At 38.4% G+C, this 11,473-nt stretch overlaps 1 protein-coding gene across 3 annotated transcripts; it reads right to left on the bottom strand.

Moving 5' to 3' along the window:
* Nucleotides 1–311: 311 nt before the first annotated feature.
* Nucleotides 312–10,669, bottom strand: camkk1b (calcium/calmodulin-dependent protein kinase kinase 1, alpha b). 3 transcript variants are annotated; one of them, XM_015041135.1, is made up of 17 exons: nucleotides 10,489–10,662; nucleotides 9,134–9,455; nucleotides 9,002–9,049; nucleotides 8,870–8,923; nucleotides 8,737–8,788; nucleotides 7,929–8,062; nucleotides 7,726–7,762; nucleotides 7,616–7,637; nucleotides 7,434–7,522; nucleotides 6,440–6,639; nucleotides 6,308–6,361; nucleotides 6,145–6,218; nucleotides 5,133–5,220; nucleotides 4,887–5,015; nucleotides 3,017–3,120; nucleotides 899–943; nucleotides 312–578 (listed from the first exon to the last, which is right to left on the bottom strand). In XM_015041135.1, exons 2-17 carry the CDS (start codon nucleotides 9,386–9,388, stop codon nucleotides 497–499), a joined length of 1,467 nt encoding a protein of 488 aa, XP_014896621.1. In that variant the 5' UTR covers nucleotides 9,389–9,455; nucleotides 10,489–10,662; the 3' UTR covers nucleotides 312–496. The 3 variants fall into 3 exon arrangements, with proteins under 3 accessions (XP_014896621.1, XP_014896620.1, XP_014896622.1); XM_015041134.1 differs by having other exon boundaries at nucleotides 9,134–9,460; nucleotides 10,489–10,661; XM_015041136.1 differs by lacking the exon at nucleotides 899–943 and having other exon boundaries at nucleotides 9,134–9,460; nucleotides 10,489–10,669.
* Between the last annotated feature and the right edge of the window lie 804 nt (nucleotides 10,670–11,473).

Here is an 11,473-nt window from a genome sequence, read left to right as displayed (position 1 = left end):
ACCTTTAAGAAAACATACAAAATTAAAAATAGGTCATAAATAACAAAAGTTACAAAATGCTGCCTTCTAGTGTTCGATATTAAACATTACAGTTGTGGCTGCTGCATTTACACACAACCAAATATTCAAACCCTGGTTGAATATAATGACTTTTACTTTATTTTTTTTTAGATGCCGTAGGAAAACATAAAAATACTTTTTTTTGTATGATATATACATTTCGAGTCTATCAATAAAAGTGACATACAAGCCAGCTGGAACAGAAAAAACAGCAGACAAGCACAGTGGACAGAATGACATCACAACTAGTGTGTTATTTAAATTAATGTAATCTCAAGATCTTCTGGACAGAGGTGGAACAGAACAGTCTGCAGGTGAGCACAGCGAGAACGGAACGAGAGGAAGTACAGGGAAATGAAAAAGGAAAAAGAAAAGAAAGGTGCAAAAACTCATTTTTTCCGCTGCCTCCCTGCTGCACTAATCTAAACGTGACACTTTAATCGTTGCTCTCGATGAAGGATTCATCCTCGTACAAGTCCTCCAGCTCTCCTTCTCTACTGCCTTCTCTGCTGATTTTCCTGTGGGAGACGAACATCTGTTAAACCTAAACCTTCCTAATTGAGACGGCACATGAGGCGGGTGAGGAGGAAGAGGCGTCGCTATGCTAAGAAAGTCACAAAGTATCTCTGCTTTGCAGCAAAGCTCATCAGTTTTCATCCAAGAGGAGACAAGAAGCAGAAATCACTCAACAGGATTTGAGATTTTTGTTTGGTCCTGTCCAATTTAAATCCTCTTACAGCTAAACAAACCTGATGAGCTGAGCTACGTCTGAAGCGCTACGTATCAAGCTCAGCCTAAAACGCAGTTTTATTTATTTATTTATTTTTTTACAATTTACCTCAAAGACGGATGAGACGAAGACCCCAGTAAGCCCAAAAGTCCCCTGCAGGAAGGAGATGTGATATAATAAGCCAGAGTTCAAACCCCAACACACTTCATCAGTCAACTTCAACTGTCGTTTTCCTGCTGCATTTTAAAAGGTGGCATCCAGAAAAACTGGTGTTTTTTAGTTGAGAGATTAATGTGTGACGTTTAAAGTTTAGCAGCCAGCGGATTATAGTTTAGGTTAGAATAAAGGCTAGAAATAGAAGAAAGTAAACATTTTGTAGTTTGCTTCTTCTCACAAATGACCAGTGCTTGGTTTTCTGTTTGTGCCTCTGCAGAAACGTTAGAGGCGCAACGTTCATTTGTAGCTTTATGACACTAACCGTTAAGGTTGAAATGAGGTAATGAAACTTTTGGGGAAGACCTTTTTTTTATTATTTTTCACCGGGTGCACTTGAAGTACTTTAACATATTTTTACATCGTTAAAAGTAAAAAAGTAACCATCCAGGAAATTACTCAAGCAAGAGTAAAAATGTACTTCATAAAAAGGCAACTCAACTATTACATGATCAAAACATCTGATTTATGTTTTAAAAATGATGTCATCAGACAGACAAAAGCTTTAAACCTATGTACCAATTATGTTATTTTAAAATCTTAAAGGAAAATATATAAAAATAAATAACACGATTACAGTAGATTCTGGCATAAGAAACACTTTTAAATCTTTTTTTTTTCAGAAAAAAATCAAACTTATGAAACTAATATAGTTGGAAATGCAGATACGCTTTATGTTAATAAAGAATAAAGTGCTTCTGGTGGCAAAAGGCACAGCAGGCACAAATAAAAAGTATCACTTTCACTTAAATCGTGTCTGTTTGATGCATTTTTTTGTCTTTTCTTCATTCAGTGACATTGGTCAACTTAATTTCACTGTATCTGGAAAGTTTTACTGAAGTAAGAGCTAAAGCAAAATGAAGTATTCAAGAAAAAGTAAAACGCTAACTTTCTAAAAAACATTATCATGTGCACCACATACTATCTTTCTGTAAATTACTCCTAAAAGTGAAGGTTTTCAAAAAAGTTAATTAAGTAATGCCATTGAGTAAATATAATTAGGTACTACCACCTCTGAACCTTTTAAATATCTGGTGAGATTCTCTGGCCACATTGTATCCATGTACTAATGGTTCCTTCCAGCTGGCTAATGCACCAAAATGGTTTCACGAACATGACCCAGACTTCTGGTCTCCACAGTAACCCAGACTCAGTCAGAGCATCTATAGTACAATGGGAGACTAACGGCTGACAAATCTGCAGTAAATGTTTGACGTCATCATGTCAACATGAACCAAAATCTCTGAGGAATGTTTCTGACCGCTTGTTGAATCTATGCTGTGAAGAATTAAGGCAGTTCTGAAGGCAAAAGGGCGTCAAACCTGCCATTACTACGTAACTAGCTAGCTAAAACTAGCTTCTTCTAGCTAGTTAGCTAGAAGCTTTATTATTCTCTTTGGGATTTTCCCTAAGGGACTTTGTCATCTCTGTCTCCCACACAGCACTCTTAAATACTACATAAAACACTTAAAACATAATAAAAAAAATAAAAATAAAAAAAAACATTAACTATAACCACCCCGATCTTACAGTTCCTTTTTTTCTGTTGTACTCCTGTTAGTTAAATCAAGTATTTCTTCAGATGGGATGTTACTGAAGAACTGGAAGAAAAGACCAACTTATTCTCTCTCAGAAGGAAATCATCTTGATATTTAAGCATCACTCTGTACTGACTGACAGAATTATAATGAAATAAATTAAAATCCTCTTTAAGTGCTACGTATGTTACTGGGTGTGCAGGGCAGTTTCAGTGCTGCAGAGGCTTTCATCAAGTTCATCGCCACATAATGAAAGTTTCAATGTACACACACGCACACACACACAAATACATGATGAAGAGCTCTTTGGAGTGACAGTCTCAGTATGCGTTCTATATGTGAGCCACACTACATGTGAAGTATAGAAGTGATCTATTTTTAATCCAAGCATCTGCTCGCTGCTTTGTTCCGTTAGAGGCCTAATCGCAGAGCTGGCAGAGAGAAGCAGACAGGATTTGCAGAGTAGGCTACTTACGTAAGAAGACCTCCGGGGGCAGACATGGACCTCTCTGCCCGTCTGCCCTGACACTCAAAGGGATTACTGAAAGAGCGCTTCCTCAGCATGGACTTCACCAGAATCTGCAGTGGACATCAGAAAGAGTCTCAGTGGATCTCTGTGAAAGCGCCTTCTGAAGCACACTCAGCAAAAACACTGTGAAAAATGCCAGATTTAATCATGTAATCTGACAATTTACACAGTTAGAGATGATAGCTGATAGTGACAAACCAGTAAACAGTTTCTATTTCTGTTATCTTGACATGCAAATAATACAAATCCACTCATGTAAAGGGAACCATGTTAAAAGATTTTGTTGCTGATTAACAAGTATGTTTATAAAGTATGGATGTGTGAAGATAAGAAACAAAAAAACGTTTGGTTGAAGGAAAATTGATTGCTAATTTATTACCAATTAACAACATAATAAGTTTAGAGCTGCAACTAATAGTTAATTCATTAATCAATTGTTTGATCCATTTTTATGACGATTAGTCAGACTACTTAACCTGATTTCATGCAAGATTAGAAACACATAAAAATACAAATAGAAGAATCATTTAATTTGTTTATTCAATACGAAAATAAACATGTTATTGTCTAAAAGGCAATAACATAGCATTTCGTAATTTATTTCTTTGTAGTAAAGAATTCATTTGCATAAAACATTTATTTTTAGCAAAAATATGTGAGAAGCTCAGCCCATTCTCCTAATCTGACGAAATTTTGATGGACAAATTAATACTTGTATAGCAGAATTTGCTTAATAGAAAATCTTTTTTACAGAATTTGAAGCAAATGAAGCTAAAACTACAACCTGAGGAGTTCAGGTGAACATATTTACAAAGACGGTTTTTCACTTTAAATGCAATATATATATTGTACAGTTTTATCTTAATTACTGCTCTAAATGTGTTGTTCTTTCAGTCTGTATTCTGAAGTTAACGATTAATCAATTACTAGAGTAGTTGACAATCATTTCAATAATCGATTCATCACAATTAATCGTTTCAGCCATAAATAAGTTGAGATTTGCTGGGTTAAATTGGAAGCACATCCTGAATTGCAAAACTATTTCTGGAACTTTTTTACATTTTGTCACATTTGAGCACAGAGTTCAATGCAAGTCATTGAGGATTTATGCCAAATTCTCTTCAGGTTTGCCTGAACATCTAGAGATTGAATGTTTTAATCAATCATCCTTCTTTGCAAAAATTGTGTGAGTTCATTCTGACTTTATGACAAACATAAATTTGCACATCCTGCAAGAGAGTGGATTTAAGCTGAAACTTTGACTGGACCATTCACATGAACATTTTTTAAGCCTTGCATGTAGGCCAAATAGTTTTAGTTTCATCTCATCTGACTGGATCATCTTTTGCCACCTATTTGATTATAAAGTGCTTAACACTTGAGATATTGTGCTATAACTCACTTATACTTACATTTTAACCCAGGTGGAGTCTGTTCATTAATTAAGTTTGATTTAGGGGTATCAGAGCAAAGAAAGCCAAACAGATATGAATGCTACACTTTGAAAAATGTTGTAAACAAATGCTTTATATTCCTTTCATATTACAATTATCCATTATGTTATATTGATTGGTCGGAAAAAACCCCAAAAAGAAAATCCTAACAAAATAGATGGAAGTTTATAGGATATAAATATGTTTGCCAATCAACAAGATGATTATTAAACTTTACAGGAAATTCAGAGAAAACACCAGAAAGGTGTTTTCCAAATTCCAAATTTTTGTTTTTTCTGCCATAAATATCGTAGGAGAGTAAATATTAAAACTGGAATATGTGAGCTGGGACTGGTCCTCCCAGCGGGCGCAGTGTGACTCACCACAGCAGACAGGCTGGGGATGAGTTTCACGCTGTTCTGCACCTCCTCATCGGTGACCTCCACCGCCGTGCAGTGCTCCTCCTCCAGAGGGAGAGGACTGGAGCCGTTCTCCGACACCCAAGAATGGAGCTGTAGCAGCCACACACACACACGTACCCACGCACACACACACACACACCCACACGCAATAATTTAATAAACAAGTTCACAGTGTGGTGACGCAGCAATTAATGTTTGCATACTTGCCTTTATTTCGGGGACGGTGATTCTGGTTGCAGGGTTTTTATCCAGCATTCTTTCAATGAGATCCCTCAACTCATTGCTTATTGAAGGGCTGTTGGTAAGAGATCAATAAAGACGTCAGAGCAAAATGTCACAAATAGAACAGAATGAAACAGAAACATCCTTCATTGTCCCACAACAGGGAAATTGACAAACAATCAAAGCCAGTAGATTCACACAAAGATAGAAACATGCAATATATAAAAACAGTACAAAGGAAAACATGCTGTACAATCTTGGAAAAATTTCAACATAAAAGTTATGAAAGAAATATGGTGTCCCTTGATTGTAAAAAATATGCAGTTGAATTTAAAAATGTACCACGTGTATTTGGGTATTAAACAGACAGATTATTTGCAAAAATACACAATAAAATCTGCAACAGCAGACATATGCAGAAAACCATAACTTTGTGATTAGCAACTCCAAAACTGAAAAGTAGAAGAAGTTCCTGAGTGAGAATAAGGAGTGTGACACTAAAGATTCTGGTTTGTAATTTCAGGTGAATTAAAAAATACTTCATTAATCTCAGAGTGAAATTAAATGTTGTTGTAAAGCATATTAAACAATTTTCTTCAAAGGTATGGAAAGTATGATTGTGGACAGGAAGGATTTCCTGTAGCGGACTGTGTTACAGTGGTTCTGAAGAAGTCTCTGACTGAGGATGCTCTGTTTTATGACAGTTTCTCAAACAGGATGCTCAGCCATTATTAGGCGTTAACAACAAAGCAGAACTCCCTGAAATATACAAAAAGTTCTAAAGTGACAACAGCATCAAATAAGATGTAACCATGACAACATGAATAAAGAATAAGATGTTTTACTCCCTTAATGTCAACATTGTGATGCAAATTACTGGTCCTTGTAACAAAATATAGATAAAAAGTGCTTTAGATCAACATGACTTCCTGTTTCAGAGTCTCTACAGTTTAAGTTAATGTTTTGAAGCTTTGGGTCAATATTCAGACATTCTTACGTTTCTGGAAACTCCACAGGTTTGTTCTTGATCTTGTTGTGCAGAGAATAAATGTACTCATCATAAAATGGGCACTGGAACGAGACAAACAGGTTAAAAATAAAAAATGTGCTTAAATGAACTGATAAAACAGTTCATACAAGCGACTTTCGGGCGACATTACCTCCCCGAAGACAAAGCAGTACAGCGTGACCCCCATCGCCCACACGTCTAACGCCTGTGGAACAAACACGCCCACTGTTATGACGGGTCCTCACACCACGGCCTGTCAGTGATCCACAGGTGATCAGCTCACCTTCCCACTGAAGCTTTGCTGGACCTCGCTCATCATCTCAGGGGCCATGAAGGCCGGCGTCCCCGCCGTGCTGGACAGGAGGGCATCATGGCCCTCAAACTCGTTACTGACGCCGAAGTCTGCGATCTTGATGTGACCGTCGTCCCCCAGCAGGAGGTTGGAGGGTTTGATGTCTCGGTGGATGATCTTATGGTAGTGTACTACACACACACACACACACACGCAAACACATACGCACACGCATACACATAAATACACACAAATACACACAGGCAGAAGGCTGAATTGTTATTGATCGTTTGAGAATTTTTTTTTTATCCAAGTTTATTCTAAATGTAAATTTTGGTAAATGGCCTGCACTTGTGTAGAGCTCTATCTAATCCAGAGGACTCCAAAGCAATTCACACTATATTCATCCAGTCACACAGATATTAACACACTGATGGTGGCAAGATACTGGACTGTAGCCACAGCTGCTCTGGGGCCAGGTTGCAATGGACCGGAGCCACCAGGTCGATCACCTGTCTGAAAAGTCACTAAATATAAGGACACATTTACTAAGTACCAGTAAAGCAAAATGGGACAGTGGTTGATGTTCAGATCTTTGCGGGGGTAGATCAGATCAGAGGGATCGATTTCAAGTGTGAATATTGGCAGATTGCTGAACTCCCAAAATGAAGAGAACCGGCACCAATTTATCAGTCTATCTCCTAGAACAGCCATGACATTGGAGGTCATGGCTGTTCTGTATCAGTAAAATCAAGCTCAGGCTGCTTGGACAGCGTCTCTCCATCTCCTTTATTTGCTGAGCTCACGCTAGCCTCACTTGGGTTCAGGCTGCTCTTGATGGCATCAATGGGATTCTAGTTTTGTTGAAGTATGTGACGTTGCTGTTTTGTGAGATTCAAGTTTCTTACAACCGATATAAATAACAACTTTGTTCCCAAGACATAAATCACATTCAGATTATTCACACGTCCAGTGCTGTACTCACAGTACTCTATTCCCAGGACGACGTCTCTGAAGTAGAAGCGAGCCTGGTCCTCGGTTAACGGGTTGTCTGTGGGCACCTCTATCACCGGCCTGAGGGGCAAAGAAGCAAAAACCACACAAACATTTTACTGCCACTCCTGCCATCTAACATATCAAAGTGATGGATTAGTATGTAAAACATACCCCTCTTTCATTAGTTCGAAGGCTTAAAGAGAAAATAATTTGAATTTAATGATCAATTAACTTTGTTTTCTTTTATCATGCTGCAGCAGAAAAGGTGAATGATTCCCTACCCATGTGAAGTCCATCTTCATCAGGGTCATCAAGCACCTGCAAGATACATCAACACTGCTACCTTGTGTTTGTTTAGGTTTATTTTTTAAGCTATTTAAACAAATATTATTTCTGATCTTGAAAGGAGTCCATTAAATGTTTTTGGCTGAAGTACGTGGACGCGTTGCTCTGCTACTTGTTATTATGGTCATATCTGACGCACCTCTACCAGTTTAACTACGTTTGGATGGTCCAGCTTCTTGAGGATGGCAATCTCTCTGTATGCTCTCTCCAGAGGCTGCATGAATTTGGGGAACAGATCCTGCTGAGAGTTTGACCCCTGAGGAGGCGGGCGACCTGGAAGTACAAACACACAGCGCCGGTCTGGATGAAGGCAATTTAAGGAGCTATTTCTTGGTACATAATTGCTTGTTGGAACAAATCTAAACCAACTTGCTGTTGATTTTAGGTAATTTTAAGAACAAAAGAAGAAGCCACCTTACATCAATACATCCACTTTGTGTGATGCATCGGCAACTTTGACAGCAAACAGCCCGTATCAAAGTGCTTTTAAGTTTAAAAAGATTACTTTGACTCCTACAAGCAGACTTTATGACAATGCAGCCAAATCTTGGTGTGCAAACCTTTCCTTCAGCAGGCCTTTGACTGGACCTGGGTTTCTCCTCGCCTGCCACTTGGTCCACACCATTTACTTTGTACAGAGGGTCTGTGTGTGCTGTTACAGATCTCTCTTGGAGACAAGGGGAGGAATACTTGCCAGTAATAAAACGTCTTAGAGATTCCTCCTCTTATTAACTGGGTTGCAATTATGTATTTGAACCTCATCTGTAGATTAGTGAAAATTCACAGTAAATTCAAACTGGTGTATCTAGTTCTTGCTTTCAAACTTCTTTAAAAAAAAACAAAAAACACCAAATCAACATTTTGTGAAGATTTTATGTGAATGCAAACCTTTCACTGGAACCGTAAACCACACAGGACTGAAACAATCAAAATGAGACGTTACTCACGCAAAAATCCACACAGCCTCATCAGCTTCTTCTTTGACACTACCTTCATGGCCTAATCAAAGAAAAGAAAAGGGATTAATGACGATTTCATTAAACGACAGTCAGGCTCAAGCAGTTTAAAGCTTCAGCTTACATAGTACTGTTCAGAGTCTTCATTATAGGCTAGTTTCACCACTCCATAAGAGCCCTGCAGGGAACAAATAAAAAGAGCTTTATAATTCAAGAATCAGAAATTAAAACACTGGGTTTCACATTGGTAGGTCACCTTTCCAATCTCTTTCTTCAGTTTATACTGGTTGAGCTGGAGACAGTCCTGTAGAGGTGAAATGGGAAAGTTTTAGTCTCAGAAACGAGGAGCTCAGGTGAATCTTAAGACGAACTGTCTGAGGTTCCTCACGTCGGCATCAGTGATGGAAACCCGTTTGGTCTCGATGGTGGGCTGCCGGGCCACGCGGCTCCCCCTCTCCTGAAGGGACATCTTCCTGTCTGTGAGGCGGGCCCTTTGGCCCACAGTGGACCTGGGTGCTCCTGACCTGTAGCCGTTAGGAGGGGTCAGCTGGTTGGCGGTGGTGTTCATGGACGCCACCATGTCGGCAAGCTCGCCCTGAGGGTCCGACTCCACCTCCGGTTGGAAGACGCTGTCGGAGCTCATGGTTTCCCTGACGATGCTGCCTTGTTTACGGTTGAATGGTTCAGTGGGATGGGCACACGATGCATCACTGCACTGAGAGAAACATGAAGAACTGGATGAGAAAATGATGGATAGAAGCAGGTTTTATTTTTATTGGTCAGGAAATGTTTATTTTTTGTGCTAAAGTCTCATGACTAGCTATGTCTCCTTTAATCACAGAATTGCACAAATTCAAATAACAAAAATAAATTTGGTTAATGGAAAATAAAAAATTATATACCTGTGTGTGTATGCATCAATAGTTCATAGAATAAAAGAAATGAAGAACAAACATATACCTATAGAAAGTGGTCTCTTAATTTTTTCCATATATATAAATATAAATGACCTTAAATTACTTTGAGCTCAATGAAATGAGGCTTGCGTCAGCTTTCCCAACACTATAACGCCATTTCTAAAAGTGCTGGTGAAAAGTCTTTACTCAGAAATTAAACATTTAATTCCAAGATCTGATGAATTCACTTCAAAAACATTTTTAAAAAGTTGTTCTGTGCAGCATAGCTAAGAATCTGATTTACTGACAGATGAGTTCGGGTGTTTTTTCTTTTAGAACATGCTTCCATAACGTATCTGGACTTTATGTAACAGAAGCATGCCTAATAATGCAGATCATGCAGATTATTTTCTGAACACCAATGGGGCACATTGATTTGCACAGCCTAAGAATAAGAAGGAAGCTGAACAATTACCAATGGACACATAAAAAAGTGAAGTTTCCTGTGACATTAGGCTGCCAGTAGAAAACAATCAGCTTCCTATGAACGAGACTCATTGCTACCTAAAATACAGTACAGAGAACTGAAAATCCTCTTATGTAACTTAGCGGGAAGCTTTAACAGGCTTGTAACTTCACAATATTTACACAAGCACTGGACTCACACACATGCACACACACAACATTTAAAAATGCTGTCTGATGCTGCGTATAAAGTTATAAAAAAGAGACGTTAAAAGTATTTCTAACAATGTTTTTGCATACACTGGATAAAACTAAAGCCTGAATGTCTCTGAAATATCAGAAACTTCAGCCAGGATAATTGTGAGATGAGGGATGTACTCACAGACTGGAGGCGTCCTGTCTCCAGGGTTGTTTCTGTGAATCTGCATGTTGACGGGGGCTGAAGCTCCTCTCGTTCTGCAGGACGTTCACTGCTGAGCGGTCAGGGACATCAGCAGTGCACGTCTTAGGGATTAACTCAGGCTACATATAGATGAAGCAGAGTTGTTCCCAGGACAGCAGGACGATTGATTGTGTTCACATGACGGACAGCAGCACAAAAACACAACACTGGCAAAATGTGCCGCTTCACATTAACAGACAGTTAAATAACAGACAGGAGTACCATTTAATTATCGTTTAGTTTTGTCTTACATTATTCTGCATTAACTGCATGAAACTGGATAAAAGCAAGGTCCTTTATGTAATTTAGTTCACTATTACATTTTTAGCATATGAAATGTTAAGGAAATTAGTTTTTCTTTAAACAACATGTTACATGATGATTGTGCCTAAATTCCACACACTGCAGCTTCTATTTGGATTTTGTGGCTTGTGGTTGAGTTGTCGCTTTTTGCATTTTGCTGATCCCGCTGGTCCACTGAACAATAAAAATACACACCACACATTTCAGATTTGTATTTTCCTTTTACAAACACACTAAAACTGGTATTATTTTTCTTTCACTTCACAATAACGCTCCATGTTGGTTTAAAATCACCTCCAGTAGACTAGTTTAAGCTCTAATAGTTTGAGCTCTGCTTAGTTATACTGGCGAATAGCTTTATTGTTGAACTATTTTGCACCAGGACTGTAAGGTGAATATCCACCAGGCTCATTATGTTGAATCTTTATCCTGTAGATCAGTTCTTGCCTTTTGTCTGTGCTTTTGTCTCAAAGGAAAAATGATTTTGCACATTTCTCTTGGTTGGGTTCAGTTCAAAACTAGTTAAAAAGTTATTTGTCTTTCTCAAAAACTAAAATCTGAAGGTGCAAAGTTGCAGTGACGTCGTAAAATCTGAATGACCTTAGAAAAATCATTCACAGCA

This window comes from Poecilia latipinna, unplaced genomic scaffold (assembly GCF_001443285.1).
Source record: "Poecilia latipinna isolate Pla-1442-1.1 unplaced genomic scaffold, P_latipinna-1.0 Scaffold539, whole genome shotgun sequence".
NCBI classification, from domain to species: domain Eukaryota; kingdom Metazoa; phylum Chordata; class Actinopteri; order Cyprinodontiformes; family Poeciliidae; genus Poecilia; species Poecilia latipinna.
This window is presented reverse-complemented; position numbering and strand designations above follow the sequence as displayed.